The following is a 19270-nucleotide window of genomic DNA, read 5'->3' on the forward strand; positions in this document are numbered from 1 at the left end:
TATGCTTGGCAAAAATTTTCTCCCAGTATCTGGCGTCTCTTTTCATTCTCTTACCAGTGTCTTTTGAAGAGCAGGTTTTAATTTTAATAATGTCTAATTTATCCATTTTTTCATTTACAGATTGTGTTTTCGGTGTTGTATCTAAGAAATCATTACCTAGCTGAGGTCTTAAAGATTTTCTCCTATGTTTTATTCTAGAAGCTTTAAGTACCAAAGTGGTCTCTGAACCACTTTCAATTAATTTTTGTATATGGTGCAAGGTATGGACTCAATTTCATTGCTGTATATCGATATCCAATGTTCAAGTACTGTCAGTGAAAAAGGCTGTATTTTTTCCACCTGTACTACTTTTAAGGCTTTGTCAAAAATCAGTTATCTGTATATAAGTAGGTTTATTTCTGGACTACCTATTCTGTTAGTTTTTTGTGGGTTTTGCGGGGGGAGGTAATTTGGTTTATTTATTTTTTTAATGGAGTTACTGGGGATTGAACCCAAGACCTCATGCATGCTAAGTACTCACTCTACCACTGAGCTATACCTTCCCCTTTGAACTACCTGTTCTGCTTCATTGATCTATTTGTCTTTTTTAATGTTAATGCTGTTTTTACTGTAGCTTTATAATAATTCTTGAAATTAGGTAGTGCTGGCTCCCCAACATTGTTCTTTTCCAAAGTTGTTTTGGCTATTTTAAGCTCCTGCAATTCCATATGAATTTATTTTAGGCAAAAATGCCTTCAAGGATTAGAGTAGAATTCCCCTGGATCTATAATTTGATGAAAACCAACATTTTAACAAAGTTGAGGCTTCCAACCCATATACGGACATGAAGTCATTCCTCATTATTGAGATGATGTTATCTTGATGTTAGCCATGCCCTACGATGCTGCCACAATCAGTGAATTATCAAACACTAATCATTGCTTCTGGGAAATACAAGGGAAATCTTGCAAGCCTCTAGTCATAATATGTTTATCAGTCAAACAATAAATAACCTCGTTTTATGTGTGTTTCTGGCTAAAGATCCCTTACTTAATACACACTGTTCAATCACAAATACCAAACTCACAGCCAACAGTAACTCCTGTCTAAATGAAGTTTACCTAAACACACATATCTTCTCCATAAGGCATATCACAGCCCTCCTGTGCTTAGGGACACTACAAAGCACTTCAGTACTATGCTTGGGGGCCATTTAAAATAGTTAAATCACCAACAAAAAGCACAAAAAATGCAGCAGTAAACAGACAGGGAAAAGGACACTTGCTTATAGCAGGAGAGCTAAAACAAGAAAGCAGAGTGACATCTCGTTCAGCCTCAGTTTACACTGTGTGCACAGGGCAACTCAAATTTTTCAGCACTCTGCATGTGTCAGTGAATGACCACAACAGCGCTGCAAGTTATATTTGGGGTTACAAATAAATTTTAGCAAATAGTAGGCCAATTCACAAATACAGAATCCAGGAATAATGATGATCAAATGGATCTCTCAACTTATTTAGGTATCCTTTAATTTCAATAGTATTTTATAGTTCTCGGTATTCTTTAACACATTTGTTAGATTTATCTATAAGCATTTCATATTTTTGAGACTACTGTAAATGGTATTTCTGTTCAGATTGTTCCTTGCTAGTGTATAGAAATACTGACCCTGTATCCTTCTACTATACTACACTTATTCATTAGGTCTAGTACGAGTCTATCAGGTTTTCTACATAGAAAACCAGGTCATCTGTGAATTAGGACAATTTTATTTCTTCTTTTGCAATGTGAATACCATTTTATTTCCTTTTCTTGCTTGACCGCACTGGCTACAACCTCCAGGACAATGAAAGCAGGACTGGTGAAAGCAGACATCTCTAACTTGTTTGTGATTTTAGGGGATAAGTGTTCAATCCTTCCACCAAACAAGAACAACATCAGCAAATAAAGTACGTCATGGACACCCATTTTCATATTGGGGAAGTTCACTTCTAGTCGTTGTTTACTGAAGCCTTTTTTTTTAAACCAGGAATGGTTACTGGACAAATGATCCCGCATCTATTGAGATGACTGTGTGCTTTTTCCTGTTTAGTTTGTTAATGTGGTAAATTATATTAACTGACTTTTTGAATGTTAAACCAAACTTGCATTCCTGGAATAAGCTCCATACGGTCAGGACATATTATTCTTTTAATATATTGTTGAATTTGACTTGCTAAAATTTTGTTTAGATTTTTTACACCTATGTTTGTGAGCAGTATTGTTCTGCAGTTTCCTTGCAATGTCTTTGTCTGGTTCTGGTATCCCAGTAAGGCTGGCACCAAAGTCTTTGGAAAACATTCCCTCCACTTCAAATATTTTTGAAAAGTTTATGCAGAATTGATATTATTTCTTGCTATAGTATTTAGTACAATTCACAGTGAAACTGCCTGGACCCAGAGTTTTCTTTGGGAAAAGATTTTTTTAACTATAGTTTCAATTTCTTTAATACACATAGGGCTATTCAGATTATCTCTTATTTTCTTCTGCTTCCTTAGGGATTAATTTGCTCTTTTTTTTCTACATTATTAAAGTAGAAGCCAAAATAATCTGAGATCTTTCTTCTTTTTTAATACAATTAGAACTATAGAACTCCCACTAAGTATTGTTTTAGCGGCATCTTCTATTACACTGTTTCTGTTCTTACTCAGTTTAAAATACTTTATAACTTCCCTTTTGATTTCTTCTTTCAGTCATGGATTACTTATAAGCATGCTATCTAGTCTCCAAATATTTGGGGATTTTTCCAACAGTCTTTCTATTAATCATTTCTAATTCCACTGTGATCTGAGAAGATTCTTTTTATGAGCTGAATCCTTTTGAATTTACTGAGACTTGTTTTATGGCCAGAATATAGTCTATCTTAGTAAATACTATGTGTGGACTTATGAACAAATGTGTATTCTGATTTTTTAAATGGTGTTTCTGTTGCTTTATTAGTGTATTTACTCCAATTTAGTATGCCTACTATATGCCAAGCACTGTACACATACTAGGGATCCAAGATAAGTAAGTCTGATCTTCTTGAGCAGAGCATTCCGTAAATGCAGCCAGGTCAAGTTGGTTGACCATGTTATTCAAGTCAACTATATCTTTGTAATTTTCTGCCCTTTTGTTATATCAATTATAAAGAGGGGTTACTGAAATGTGACTAAAATTGTGAATGTTTCCTTGTATTTCTATTAGTTTTTGCTTCATTTGTTTTGAAGCTTTATTATTATGTGCATAAACATTTAGCATCGGTATGTCCTCTTAATTAACTGATCCCTTTATTGTTATGAAATGATCTTCTTTATCTCCCGTAATGCTCCTTGCTCTGAAATCTACCTTGATGTTAATAAAATCACTCCAAGTTTCTTTCTGCTAAGTCAGTATGTGTTCTTCCATTCTTTCACTCTTAACCTATTTATGTTTCTAGTTAGTGTTTCTTACAGGCAAGTATATGGTTGGATCTTGCTTTTTTATCCAATCCGAGCCTTTAAGTTGGGGTGTTCAGACTATTTACTTTTTAAAAAACATAAAACGTATCTCAAATTTACATGTACCTTCATACATCTTCTCTGTATTATCCAATTTTAGTATATGTGCTACTGAAGCAAACACCAGACTATTTACATTTAATGTGATTATACATATCTTTAGGTTTGAGTCTATCATCTTGCAATTTGTTTTATGTTTTTCCCATCTGGTCTTTGTTCCCTTCTTCATCTTTTCATGGCTTCTGTTGAATTAATTATTTTGTATATTCAATTCTATCTAATCTTTTTAGCTTATTAGTTATAACTGTTTGCTATTTTACTCATTGCTTTAAAGTTTATAATATATATCTTTATCTTATTACAGTCTACCTTTATATTATACCACCTAACATAGAGCATTAAAATCTTTAATATCCTTCCATTTTTCCTTGAACCTTCAAGCTATTATGCACTGTACTTTTATATATGTTATAAACCATACAATCTCTTAACATTTTTGTTTTAAATGGTCAATTACCTTGTAAAAAGATTAAACTAATAAAAAGAATCTTACACATTTACCCAAGTAATTACCATTTCTGCTTTTCCCTTTCTTCATCTTTTTCATTTTCCTGCTGCTTGAAGGACATACTTTAAAATTTTTCTTGTAGGGGAGGAATGCTGAGCAAGGAATTTGAATAGACATTTCTCCAATAATGGTATACAAATAACCAACGAGGGGGCAGGGGAGAGGGTATAGAGTGTGTGCTTAGCTTGCACAAGATCTCGGCTTCAATCCCTCGTACCTCCATTAAAAAAATAAATAAACCTAATTATGATCCCAACAACAAAAAAAAATACCCAACAAGCTTATGAAAAGATACTAAACATCACTAATATCAGAGACATGCAAATGAAAACTACAATGAGATACCACTTCTGACCTATAAGGATGGCCATTAGCAAAAAAAAGAAGGAAAGAAAGAAAAGGAGAGGGACAAAGTATCGGTGAGGATGTGGGAACGTAGAGCCCTCGTTCATTAATAGTGGGAATGTGAAGCGGTACAGCCACTATGGAAAACCTAATGAAACACAGAATTACCACAGGACCCAGCAATTTCACTTCTGGATATACACCCAGCATAACTGAAAGCAGGGACCTAACCAGGTATGTATACACCCATGTTCACTGCAGCATTATTCACAACAGTCATAAGGTGGAAGCAACCCAAGTGTCTATCCATGGATGAATGGATAAACAAAATGTGGTATATACATAAAATGGAATATTATTCAGCCTTAAAAGGGAAATTCTGACACATGCAATAGCATGGATGAACTCTGAAGACATTATGCTAAGTAAAGTAAGCCAGTCACAAAAGGACACAAATTGTACAATTCCACTTATATGAGAAATCTAGAATAGTCAAATTCATAGAGACAGAAAGTAGAGTGGTGGTGGGCAGGGGCTGGTGGATTGGCGAATGGGAAGCTAGTGTTTTAATGGGCACAGAGTTTCAGTTTGAGAATATCAAAAAATTCTGCAGATGGATGATGGCGATGGTTGCAGAACACACTTCATGTACCAAATGCAACCATATACTTAAAAATGGTTAAAATGGTCGATTTTATGTTACATATATTTTACCACAATTTAAAAATTTAAAAATTAAAGGAAACAACAAGTCACTTCTTTTTGAAAAGCACTTTCAGTGAGAATAGAATTTAAAGTTGACAAGTATTTTTCATTCCGTGTCTTAAAGACGTCACTCCACTCTTTTCTGGCTTGCAGTTTCCAACAAAAACTGTCATTCTTATCTCTAGGTCTGTGTTCGTAATTTCTTTTTTCCTCTGATTGCTTTTAAGATTTCCTTTCGCTATCACTGATTTTCAGCCATTTGATTATGATGTGCCTTGGTGTGATTTTTTAATGTTTCCCTCAAATTAGATTCATTGGGCTTTACAGGTCCATGGGGTTTACAGTTTTCAATTAACATAGAAAAATTTTGGTCATTATTTGTTCTAATATTTTCCACTTTCCTCTCTTCTCCTGAGAATCTAATTAATTTATCTTAGACTACATGAATATTATCCAACAGGCCACAGATGTTCTGCTCATTTTTTTTATACTTTTCACTCTGTGCTTCATTTTGGATAGTTGCTCTTCCTACATATTTAAAATCACTTGTCTTTTCTTCTACAGTCTTATCTATTAATTCCATCCAGTACTTTTTTTTTCTTTTTTTTTTAACATTTTTTATTGATTTATAATCATCCAGTACTTTTTAATTGCAGATATTGCACTCATCTCTAGAACTTGCATTTAAACATATATTTTTATCTTTTATTTCTGTCCTCAACATTTTCCTGTTTTCCTTTACCTTCCTGAACATTGACGGCATATTAATAGCAACTCTTTTCATAGCTTTGTCTGCTAAATCAATCATCTTAGTCACTTCTGGGTCTCTATTGATTGATTTGTTTATCCTTGTTATGGATCATATTCTCACGTTTCTTTGTAAATATTTTATTTTTTTATTGAAGTGTAATTGACATAACACCAAATGAACCATTTCAAAGTGAAGATACCGGTGGCATTTAGTATATTCGCAGTGCTGTGCACCTACCACCTCTACCTAGTTCCGAAACATTGTTATCACACCAAATTAACTCTGTACTCACTAGGCCATCACTCCTCTTTTCTCCTTTCTCCCAGGACCTGGCAACCACCAAGCTATGTTCTGTCTCTATAAATTTATTTATTCTGGATATTTCACACAGATGGAATCATACAATACATGATCCCATGTCTGACTTCTTTCACTTAGCAAAATGTTTTTGAGGTTCACCATACTGTATCATGTACCAGTACATCATTTTTTTTTTACAGCTGAATAATATCCGATGGCATGCATATGCCAGTTTGTTTACCCATTCATCCTTCTACAGACATCTGGGCTGCTTCCACCATTTGGCTATTATAAAGGTGTTACTCTGAACATGTGTGTACATACATTTGAGTACATTTTCAATTCTATTTGGTATACATCTAGCAGTGGAATTGTATGGTAATTCTGTTTAACTTTTTAAAGAACTGCCACAGTTTTCCACAGAAGCTGAAACGCTTTGCATTCCCACCAAGTGTTCCGGTTTCTTCACATCCTCACCAACACTTGCTACTGTTTCATTCTAGCCACCCTAGTGAGCATGAAGTGGCACTCATTCTGGTTTTCCTTTGCATTTCCACAATCACTGATGAGGTTGAGCATTTGTTCATGTGCATGTTGGCCATTTGTACATCTTTGGAAAACTGTCTATTCAAGTCCTTTTCTTGTTTTTAGTTGGGTTATCTTCTTCTTGTTGAGTTATAAGAGTTTTAGTTCTTATATTTAGGTTATTGATCCACTTTGACCTAATTTTTATATGTGGTGTGAAGTAGGGATCCAAGTTTATTCTTTTGCAATTGGATATCCAATTGTCCCAGAACTATTTGTTGAAAAGATTATTCTTTCCTGCATTGAATGATCTTGGCAATCTTTCCAAAGTCAGTTGTCTATAGTTTATTTCTAGCCTCTCAATTCTTTTCTACTGATCTGTACCTTTATCCTTATGCCAGTGCCACACTGTTTCGATTACTGTAGTTTTACACATGAGCCCTCCAACTCTGTTCTCTTTTAGGATTGTTCTGGCTATTTGGGTCCACTGCAATTCCCTAAGAAGCTAAAGATCAGTTTTGCCAGTTCTGCAAAAAAGGTCACTGGAATTTTAACAGACATCACCTGAATCCATATGTTGCTTTGCATAGTATTCCCAAATTAACAATACTAAGTCTTCCAATCCATAAATACAAAACATTTTTCCATTTTTTCAGGTTGTCTTTAATTTCTTTCAACAATGTTGTATAGTTTTCAGAGTACAAGTATTTTAATTCCTGTATGCTTCTGGATGCTATTATAAATGGAACTGTTTTCTTAATTTCCTTTTTGGATTGTACACTGCTGGTTTACAAAAACACTATTGTATTTTGTGTGTTGATCTTGTACTTACAACACTTCTGAATATGTTTATTAGCTCTATTTGGGTTTTTCTGTAGATTCTTTGGGATTTTCCAAATATAAGGTAGCATGTCATCTGCAAAGAGAAATATTTTTACTTCTTCCTTCCCAATCTGGATATATCTTATTTCTTTTTCTTGCCTGACTGCTCTGGCTATAACTTCCAGTACAATGTGGAATAGCAGTATTGAGAATAGGCATCCTTTTCTTGTCCATGAACATAAAGAGAAAGCTTTTAGTCTTTCGCCATTGAGTTGGATGTTAGCTGTGAGTTCTCCATAAATGCCTTTTATCATGTTGAAGTTCCTTTCTATTCCTCGTTTTTGAGTGTTTCTATTATGAACAGGTGTTGGATTTTGTCAAATGCTTTCTGTAAAAACTGAGGTGATCAGGTGGATTTTTTTCCTTCGTTCTATTAATGTGGTGGATTACACTGATTGACTTTCCTATGTTGAACCACTCTTGCATTCCTGGAATAAACTGCACTTGGTCAAGGTGTACAATCCTTTAAACATATTGTTGGATTCACCTTGTCAGTATTCTGTTGAAGTTTTTTGCATCTATATTCACAAGAAATATTGATGTGTAGTTTTTTGTTTTTGGTTTTTTTTTTGTTTTTTTTTTTTGCTTTTTCTTCTGGTGTCTTTGTTTAGCTTTATTATCAGGGTAATACTGGCCTCACAGAATAAGTTAGGAAGTATTCCCTCCTCTCTTATGTTTTGGAAGAGTTTGAGAAGGAATGGTGTTAACTCCTCTTTAAATGTTTTGTAAAAATTCATCAGTGAAGCCATCCAGTCCTGGATTTTTCTTTGGGAGGGATTTTTTTTTTTTTAATTACTGATTCAATCCATTTTTACTTCTTATAGGTCTGTTCCTATTTTCTGTTTTTTTGAGTCAGTTTTGGTAATCTGTGTTTCTAGAAATTTGTCCATTTCGTGTAGGTTATCCAATCTGTTGGCATACAATTGCTCACAGTACCCTCTTATAATCCTTTTCATTTCTTTAAGGTTAATGGTAATGTCCCCACTTACATTTCTGATTTTAGTTATATGCGTCTTTGCTCTTTTTCTTTGTCAGTCTAGCTAAAGGTTTATCAATTTTGTTGATCTTTTCAAAGAATCAACTTTTGGTTTTACTGATTCCCTATATTGTTTCCCATTCTCTATTTTGCTTACTTCCACTTTAATCTTTCTGATTTTCTTTCTTCGGCTAACTTTGGGTTTAATTTGCTCCTCTTTTTCTAGTTTCCTTAAGGTAAAAGTCAGGCTATTTGTTTGAGATCTTCCCTCTTTTCTAATTGTAGGTTTACTGCTATAAATTTCCCTCTGAGCACTGCTTTCACTACATCCCATAGTTACAGTATATTGTGTTTTCATTTTCATTTGTCTCTAATTATTTTCTAATTTCCCCTGTGATTTCTTCTTTGAGTTGTTGGTTATTTAAGAATGTGTTTTTAATTTCCACTTATTTGTGAGTTTTTCAGTATTCTTTCTGTCATTGATTTCTAGCTTCATTCCACTGTGACCAAAGAAGCTACATTGTATGATTTCAATCTTTTAAAATGTATTGAGACTTGTTTTGTGGCCCAATATATGGTCTATTCCTGGAGAATGTTTCATGTACACTTGAAAAAAAATGTGTATTCTGCTGTTGCTGGGTGTTCTGTATATATCTGTTAGGTCTAATTAGTTTATAGTGGTGTTCAAGTCCTCTGTTTCCTTACTGATCTTCTGTCTAGATGCTCGATTCCTTATTCAAGATGAGGTAAGCATTTTAATTTTGGACTGGATTACAAACATCATGAATTTTACATTGTTGCACTCTGAACTGTTCCTCAATATACTTTTGGACTTTGTTCTGGTGCACGTTAAAGTACTTGGGATCACTTGGGGCCTTCTGGAGACTGCAATGCCCCATGTATTGCCAGGTCCCTACACTGCAGATAGCAGAGACACAAACTATTCCCAGCCTTTGTGAGCCCGAGAAATTTTCTTACTGCTTTCCAGTAGTTCTTTCCCTGGCTTTGCATAGGTCCTGTTATGCATCTACAGATCAGACTCAGCAAAATATTCAAGAAGATAATCCTCTGTGGCCACTCTCCCCCACAGTTCCCTTCTCTCTGGTGCTCTGCACTACAGTTCTAACCACCTTGGCCTTCCCAAATGCTGATCTTTGTTTCCTAGTCCCATCAAAACTGGGATCTGTTTTGATTCCTCCTCCTCTCACTGTGGCCTGTGAACAGTCTAGTCTCTACTATAAACTGGTGCAACAGAAGGGCGGCTTACCTCATTTGTTTCCATTGTCTCAGGGACCACAGTCTGGTGCCACCTGTCACCCAATGTCTAAAAGCCATTGGTCACATGTCTAGATGTTCGCAAGTTATTTAAGGAGAAAGGGTTTATTAGTGCTGCATAACAAATTACCCCCAACTTAGTGACTTTGAAAAAACAAGGATTTATTTTTTTCATAGTTTCTGAGGTTCAGCAATCAAGGAGCAGCTTGGCTGGGTGGTTCTAGCTCAGAATTTCTCACGGGGGCGCAGTCAGGATGTCAGTGGGCCAGTAGTCTGAGGCTGGAAGCCAGACAAGGGCTGAGAGATCTGCTTCCACGAAGGCTCAGTCACACACTGTTGGCTAAAGGCCTCGGTTCCTTGTTAGCTGTTGGCAGGAGCCTCCATTTCTCACCATGTGGGCCTCTCCATAGGGCTGTTCACAACACGGCAGCCAGCTACTCTCAGAGTGAGCAGTGTGGGGTGGCACAGAGGGAGAGAGAGGAGGATGCAGAAGCCACAATGTCTTTTAAAACTGATCCTTGGAAATGATCCATCACCTCTACCATACTCTACTGGCCACACACACAAATGTGTGGGAGGATTACACAACGGTGTAAATACCAGGGGGCATGGATCACTGGGAGCCACCTTGGAAGCTGGCTACCCACAGGATAAATCTTGTTATGCCAGCATGGCAGAAAGCCAAAGTGTCTGTATACATTTTAACTCTCTTATGTTTCCTGCATTTTTAATCCTATCACTGTAGCCTGCATCCTATGACTTCAAGTGAGAAAGGCAAATTGTAGATCCTACCCCAAAGCCAGACTTGGAGAAAAAACAAGTAAACGTAAGTAGTAGCAGCTTTTAAGAAAAAAGGCTAGAGTTCTGGTGCCTACAGAAGAAAAGGAGAGCACCTGCAGCTCACCTGGGTTTGAAAAATGTCCAAGTGCTTCACTTCCACTAACAACTACTTCAGTGACCAACCTAAATGTCTGCCCTCCTGTCTCATCAATCTCCAAAGTAGCAACAGCAACACCTCCAGTCCCAGTAACACTAACAGAGTAGCAAGAATACCAGGGCCAATGCCAAGCACGTGGCCTCTGTCATCTCAATGACTCCTCGCAACAAACCTGTGAGACAGGTACCGTTATCCCTTAAATGCTAGGCCTTTTGTTTCTTGATGATCAACCCTGGCTTTACACTTCACCGTACACCTTGATACAACTTTATTCTTTCTCTATAACACCTGGCTCCCTCTTGCCCTACAGGGTTCTCCACTCTCCTGGCACTGAAATTCAGTTTGTCCTCCTCATTCTCCCATTCCCCTTGAGTCAGGCCTTAAAGCTTCCCCTTAGCTTCCATGTTCCTGACAGCTACTACCAAACGTCTTTAAAAGGAACCACCAGACTACTTAGGCCTCTGTTAATCCCCTGCTGCTGGGCTCTCCCAATGCGGCCTGACGTAGATTCCCCAACCCCATAGGACACACTGCCCTGTCAAGTCTGCATCACTAACTAACCCCCCCAAATTCGCCCTATTTCAGTCACTAATTGTAAAATATTATTTCATAGCACATGTGCCTTCTTAATTTATATTTGCTACAGCTTCATGTTAAAACGGGTTTCCTTTCCCCAAGGGCTTATAAATTAATCATCAGGGAGAAAGGTCCAAAATACACAAAAATCTTACTTAGTATGGTGCCCTGGAAACACAGGACATCATCATTTATTTTTTGAATAATGAATGAAAAAAATATAAAGTAATGATTATAAACAGTAGCTCAGAAAATTCTCAAAGGAATTTTCTCAAAATCCAAAGAATTTTATTTACAAATAAAAAGGTAAAGATGCTAGGGGACACATACAAGCAATTCACAAAAGACAAAACACAAAAGAACAAATATAAGCAAACCACAGAAATGAAAATTAAAACATCACTTTTTGTCAGACAGATTGAAAAAGACTGAAAATTTGCCAAGGAAATACGGGGAAAAACATTCTAACAAACTTTCAACAGATAAAATTCTGTATTTTTGGTATTTATGCATCAAATATCTTTAAAATCTGCATACCCCTTTGACTAGTATTTCCATTTCTAATAATTAATTGCAAGAAAATAATGGACAAAGGAACACAGATATATGCAAAAAAAAAAAAATACTCACTGTGGCACTATGATAGGAAATCTGTCCAACAATAAGTATTTGATTAAATAAATTTTAGTGCTTCCAAACTATGGATTATTATTAAGTCACTTCAGAATATTCTGTATTACATAATCCCAGTTTTTTTAAATAACATATAGTCACATAAAAACATACCTGTATAGAAAAAAATCTAGAAGTATACACCCCAAAATGTTAGCAGTGATTATTTCTGTAAAAGAATAGTGGAATTACTTGCGATTTTTTCCCTTTTACTTATCTATACCACCTAATTTTTCTACATGAGTTGCACACGGATAACAACACACATTCTTAAAAGGCAAAAGTAAAAATGAGGTGCACAATTTAAAGGTGGAAGTGCCATTATCATAACAGAACATGGAACATCCCCATGTTCCCTAATAATAATAATGTCAGCAGAATTAATATCAAATAAAATATAAGTAACTTAGTGTTCAATAGCCTAGTCTTTAATTAGTTCTAGGAACATATCTGGGAGAATCTGCTAGTACTATGCAGACATTTTAAGAAAACAAAAGACCTCCCAAATAAAAATTTAGCACTAATCCTACAGGCGGTGTTAAAAATCACACAGTAAAAATCTCAAATATGTCAAGATCAGTGTCAGCTTCAATCGCCTTTTCATGCCTTTCCACATTTATCCTGAGAGCCCTCTCTCTAATGGGAGAGCAGCCACCATGAAAATAATAAAACATAAAAGCCACTCATAAGTTTAAGAATTCAATGTGACTTAAGGTCTGGATGAAGAGAAGGTCATCTCCACAACTTCCACTATTCCAAATTAGCTTAACTTTCCCCCTCAGACTTGAACATTTTGGGGGATAAAACTTAGTCAATAACAAGTGAGGGTCCTGAAGTGAGTCAAGGAATACATATCTGTTATGAGCAAAGCATGCGTATCTCCAGAGACTGTGGACAATGCCAGCCAAAGCCCAGGGAACTGCCTATGGCCATGCAGAACGTCACCCAGGAGTTGTTTTCAATGCCTGGTTCAACGTGACCAGTAGCACAGTCAGCAAATCCTCATTAGGACTGACTTATAAACCGTAATTTTCAATGATGTTGACTGGCATAAAATGAATGATCACTTCCATCTGTCTATGGTAGAATAGGAAACAAATTATTCTAATTGCACCCGTATAATTAAGGGCAGGTGTCTGCACAGTCACTTAGGGGGAACTACAGCACAGTTTGAACGTCATGACTCATCAAGCTGCATCAACGCAGCCAGTGGGACCTGACAGCAGCCGTGAAGGCACAGGAAGCACCAAGCACAGTATGATTCCTTTTATCCTGTGTTAGTAACATCTTTGATGGAAGCAATATCTGCTGCACAAGAAAACTGTCTAGTCCAAGGAGAAAACTGAAGAACAACTTTGTATAAGGGAGAGATTTTACACTAGTGGCATTTGTGTAAAGCAACATCATATGATACCAAAACTAACAATGCAATCACATGGTTATTGTCAACAAAAACAGAGATCTCCTTGCTTTAGTGACAACCCTGGCATCATTCATCTACTTGTTCAGCAAACACATGAAAACCATATATAACAAGAACTATTCTAGGACCTGGGGATACAGGAGTAAACAAGCAAAGTGACTGCCTTCGCGAAGCACATCTAACAAGGAAGACAGATGTAAAATATTTACACAGTTGAACAGAACTTCAAATGCCAGGATGTCACTAAATAAAAGGGCAGGGTGCTATGAGAGCAACTCCTACACCTGGGAGTCCAGGGAGCCAAGCACAGAGGAAGGGAGGAGAGGTCCAGGGAGAGGTAGTCTGTGCAAAGACCCTGCAGCTGGAACGAACCTGCTCATTCTAAGACCTGAAAGAGTCTAGTTTGACTGAAGCATTTAAATTGTTTCCTGGGCACACATTAAGTTTGAGATCCTGTGACGTTAAGAGATCAAGTTGGTAACTGCTACTTGAGTCTGGAGCTCAGAAAAGAAGCCCAGACTAGGTATAAACTTAGAAGTCAGTGGCTTCGAGATGGTATGTGACACAGAGGAACTGGAGATCTCTTAGGCAAGGTGAGATGGATGGGCGAGGGGTGGGTGTGGTGGTCATTATTTCTTCAAATCACAAAAAATTAATTACTTCTTGCAATCTCATTACTTCTCTCTTGATTTGCACATGTGAAATGAAACAAAGTATTTTCTAACATTACAGTTATGATACAATGCCCTTCTTGTTCAGAAAGGATAAGATTAAAGGTATGAAGTCATTGGAGAAATGCCAAGACCTAAGAAAAATATTTCTTTCAGTGAGTCTAGGGCATTAAATGCTACAGTTTATTTAGCAGAGCACCTCCTTCTAGCCTTTTCCAGTGCCCTAGAAAAAAGAATCTTTTTTTAACACACTGATACAGCTACTTCAAAAGATTTGTCACTAGAAACACTTTCAGTCTGCAGAACTGCCACCTGCCGAAGTCAGATCATGACTGTAAGCATTCTGAGCACATCAACAAGTCCTGGAGGGATGTGACATCAAAAAGAACAGACCTCCTGCTCTGTACGCTCAAAAGTTATCAACTTTCAGGACTATCACTATAACGCTTACTCAACCTGCCCTGCGGTCTTTCTATGATGAATATATAGTATGTAATTGCTCTGTCAAGTGGTAGTCAGGTTATGGTTATAGAAAAGCTGAGTTAAAATCCATGACGGATGGCCCAAGCACCATGTAAGTGTGGCATGCCTTAACACAAACTCACCTGATTTATCTGAAGCATGTTAAAACAATAGTGACCAAACTGCTGTATCCCTCACGGCTCCAAAAACTAGAAAATGAAAATGAAGAAATAAAGTTCAACTTAGTTGGTGATCTCAGTGATCAGCACTTTAAACACATGCCCATGACCAAAATCAAATAGAAAATGGACATCTACACCAGCACAGAGCTTCCTAAGATGATAAACATGCTCTCTATCTTTGCTGTCCAATCTGACAGCCACTAGCCACCTGTGGCTACTGAGCACTTGAAATGTGTGCTTAAAACAACTGAGAAAGTAGATTTTAAATTTTCTTTAATGTTATTTAAACTCAAATAACCACATGTGGTTGATGACCACCATACTAGACAGTGCAGATCCAGGCTGAACGAAGTCCCCTCTGGTTCTAGAGTTCTAAGATACCTTCAGCAAAAGTGAAGCTGGTTAAACAATCTAAAAGTTTCACATATTTAATATATTGCATTAATATATACACTAATATTTAATTAATATTAATTATAATGTATATTAATATTTAACATATACTTCTGTTATTTCAGTAAGGCTTTAAACAGCTCTGCTCTCGTCCTCTATAAGATAAATTAAGCCTAAAGATATAACACACACATATTCTCCTAGGGAGAATGGAAAAGAGTACATAGATCACCTAGCTGTATTTTTCCCATTTGTGGTTTTATTATCATCATTATAAAAACAGTATACATATTATAATTCTACAGAAAATTTTCAAAAAGAAAATTGCCATTCTGACATATTCCATTGTTACATCTGGATTTGTTTCCTTCTGGGTCTGACCTCCTCACCATTGGTGTATTTCTTTTCATGTAGCAAAACTTTTCCACACTTAGTTTAAAACTAGGTATCAAAGGAGGGTAGGAAAACCCAAATTTATCAATCGATCAAGCAAGCATGAGATTTTGTAATGGGAAGAATTTACATAAAAAATAAATTATGTACAGTCCCCCCCCAAAAATTATCCAAAAAGCAACAACACAGTATTGATAAACAGCAAAAGAACTAAATCCAGTCAGTTGTGTAGAAATGTTTATGCTATAAAATGTTAATATTGAACTTCCCCTTGGAAGCAACGATCCCTGATACATTTCTACACACAGATACCATATGTGTGAGTGTGTGTGTGTGTGTGTATACACACACACACACACACACACACACACACACACACACACACACACACACACACATATATATACACACACATATATATACATATATATATACACATTTGGCTACCATTTTTTCAAGATGACAAACTATGGTCAATCTGAAATGACTCTGAAAGTTTTCAATACATTCCTTACAATACTGCCCTCAGCATCTGTATCGATTTTTTGTATTCCCCAAAAGAATCACATGCTGTAGAAATAGCACAAGGCATGAACACCAGTGAATTCGAGTTTTAGTCCAAGCTATTCAGATTACCTTTTGAGCATTGGTAAATTACTTTGAATATCTTTGGGGTTTGGGGGGTTTTTTTTGCTTTTTTCCTTTTTTTTTTTTCCAGATCTTTAAAAAGAATGTGAGTCCTTGTGGCAGACAGCCTCTAACAAATAGGATACAGCAGAAATAATGAGCTAGCATTTCCAAGACTGGGTTATAAAAAGGATCATCATTGTGCGAGAGGATATAGCTCAGTGGTAGAGCACATGTTTAGCATGCACGAGGACCTGGGTTCAATCCGAGTACCTCCATTAAAAAAAAAGTTAAAATAAGAAACCATCATTTCCTCCTGGGTGTCACCTGCACTTGTTCTCTCACTTGTTTGCTCTGAGGGAAGCTGGCTGCCACGCTGTGAGCTGCCCGGTGGACAGACCTACATGGCAAAGAACTGAGGCCTTCGGTCCAATGATCCCCAAGGAACTGAATCCTGCCGAGTCACGTGACTGAGCTCAGAAGCAGCTCTTCCCCCAGGTGAACTTTCAGATGAGACTACAGCCCCAAAGACAGCTTACCCTTAACCTCCTAGAAGACCCTGAGCCACAGCACCCAGATAAGCTGCACCCAGACTTCGAACCCACAGAAGCTGAGAAAATAAACGTTTTGTTGTTTTAAGCTCTTCATTTCTGGGGTAATTTGTTATGTGACAACAAATAAGATAGTTCCACTCAACTCTAAAATTCTATAATCCTATGGTGCTTTAGGTATTAATTTAATACATTCACATAAGCCAAAAAAAAAAAATCAACCTCCTGTTCAACATGAGCAAATGAGTAATACTAGACTTTGAAAGTGGTAAATTATGAAATTTAAACACTAACATTTTATTCAAAAGATGAAATTATTAAAACATGTAGCATTAGTCAAATGGTATTAAAATACACTAAATACACTGCCTAGAACTAAAGATACAAACCCAAACAATTTTTTAATTGAAATCAATTCATTTGGATGTGAAAATGTAAATAAACCACTAAAAGCATCTCCGTGATTTAGTATTCCTTACTTTCTAGAATTTAGCACAATCCAGTAAATGTTCAGCATTTTGAGAAATCCCACTTTGTTTTTATTTCAGGTAAGCCTCTAAAAGTTACAAATCTTATCTATAGATCTGTATGTGTTTCTTCAGTATTAGAGTTTGGCAACACTGGTGGCTGATTCTGAGAAGAAGACACAGATACAGGGGTACATTTTTTTAAGTTCTAATCTTCTGAAATACAAAAGGTAGTTTTATGAAGAAACTAAAATGAAAGCTCCTATTCCCCTAAAATTGACCATACAATTTTAAATATTCCGTAAGCCTTTCCTTCACAATTATAAAATAAAGATCTGTATAAATTAACACATGAAACTACTATGTCTGTAACAACACTCTATGAGGTAACTGGATGACATTCTGAACTTGTTCTTACTCACAAACAAGTTATATTAGATTTATATCAATATGAAAATTATAACTCACAACTATACCAAGGGAAACTTGGAACGCCCACAGTGGCACATCTCTTTAACACATCATTTCTTCTTGAAGACACACCAGGCCTAATGTCTTATATTTAAAACAACCTGATTAAAGTCATAGCAATAAAATGCAGAGCATTGTATACTGCCTATGGTTTCAGAAAATCCACCTCTCCCTCTTCTGTCAAAAAGTGTCCAGCTACAATTCATTCCAATTACAGCCAAGTACTTTTAGAGAAACCTATTCACATGTCCCAAAAATGCCCTACAGTGATATCCAGTCAGGCACATTAGGACATGCAGTTCCAGATTCCAAGCTACTAAATAAAAACAGGCGGGGCGGTTTATGGAGAGAAGGCACTGGACAAGACTTGACATTCACGAAGGTCCCACATGGATCTGAAATGTATGGCTGATATTAATTTGCTGCTTTTATTATGAATTACATTTTGCTCATCTGATTAACTGAAAGCTGTGCAAAATTAAATCTATAAAATCCTCATCAGTTAAATCCTGCTTTCTAAAATGGCATTATTAAATTAAAATACCTATAAATTTTATGTCAGCTCCCATTCCACCACTGACAGGCAATCCTCACTTAAATGTCTTGTCTGATAATATGAAAAGCAAAAACATTTACTATCTCCATTCTTAGACTCCAAACTACTACAAAACTAAATATCAACTCAAAGCTTTTTACTGCAAAAAATTCATGGGGTCCTTAAAAAGTCTTTTAAAAAAGTTTTTCATTTCTTTTTAAAAGTAGGTACCCCCAAAAAACTATTTTTATATAAGAAAAACAAAGTAATTTAGTATAAAAAAAATAGCTCCTAAGAGCCATGAAAGATTCTAAGAATATAGAAGTCTCACTCCATGAACCATTCCACTGAAAAACCCCACATACTACCAGTCCAGAAAAAAAGGGAAAGTAACATTTATCAGATAACCAGTTTTCTACACCAGGTGTCATATTTTGCCATTTTTATATTAGCTGATTTAATCCTCATCACTTTTGAGATGTAGGTGTTATTCTCATTTATCTATAAGTTCGGTTACTTTCCCCCTAGTCACAATGCTAAGATTAAAACCCAGTTTTGTCTGGTTCAAAGCCCCTTTCTTTCTGTTACATGTTAAATCATAAATAAAGACTCAATGCCTTAAAATTTTTCCTCTAACAAAGGGCTCTTGACATTTAGAACAACATAATGACAAGGATCCCACATAGAACTTCAAGGATTTATTCAAAATCAATGATACACAAATACAAATTATAATTATTATGGATTCTAGACACTCATTTAATATTTCCTTGAGTATCTAAAACAGGCACAAGTATATCTATATATGATTTGATTACACTGCATGTCTCCTACTATTTAGTCTAATATTAAGACAATTCAATTTTGCAACATCCAGACTTTTCCCTTTTCTTTATTATGATTTGTACACATAAATGATCAGATAGCCAGTGCTCGAAGTGTACAAAAAAAAGGAGACAGAATAATAGAAGAATAAAAGAACAGGAGGTTAACTAAAAAACAAAACAAAACAAAATACTGGCCACTGTGTCTCCCAGAAACTGACCCAATCTCAGGATAACCACTGAGCCTCATTTCTGCATTGTT

General features: G+C 36.1%; 2 protein-coding genes across 6 annotated transcripts in view; both read right to left on the reverse strand.

Annotated features, from left to right (window-relative positions):
- Window positions 1-19270, reverse strand: part of STAU2 (staufen double-stranded RNA binding protein 2) — a 247285-nt gene that overhangs the window by 225649 nt on the left and 2366 nt on the right. The window contains exon 2 of one of the 2 annotated variants that reach the window (XM_074355040.1): window positions 14709-14774. The exons of the other annotated variant lie outside the window; for it this stretch is intronic. Within the exon in view, the coding sequence (XP_074211141.1) occupies window positions 14709-14726 (18 nt within the window). The 5' untranslated portion in view covers window positions 14727-14774. The remainder of the gene's footprint in view (window positions 1-14708; window positions 14775-19270) is intronic. 2 annotated transcript variants of the gene reach the window in all.
- The window catches only part of UBE2W (ubiquitin conjugating enzyme E2 W), a 115110-nt gene that overhangs the window by 15135 nt on the left and 80705 nt on the right, over window positions 1-19270 (reverse strand). For 3 of the 4 annotated variants that reach the window (XM_074355042.1, XM_074355043.1, XM_074355044.1), the window contains exon 6: window positions 14709-14774. In XM_074355042.1, the coding sequence (XP_074211143.1) occupies window positions 14728-14774 (47 nt within the window). In that variant the 3' untranslated portion in view covers window positions 14709-14727. Of the gene's footprint in view, window positions 1-12123; window positions 12179-14708; window positions 14775-19270 lie in introns of all 4 variants that reach the window. The other variant, XR_012503211.1, reaches the window with a different exon arrangement.

The sequence above is a fragment of the Camelus bactrianus genome, chromosome 29 (assembly GCF_048773025.1).
Source record: "Camelus bactrianus isolate YW-2024 breed Bactrian camel chromosome 29, ASM4877302v1, whole genome shotgun sequence".
Classification (NCBI taxonomy): domain Eukaryota; kingdom Metazoa; phylum Chordata; class Mammalia; order Artiodactyla; family Camelidae; genus Camelus; species Camelus bactrianus.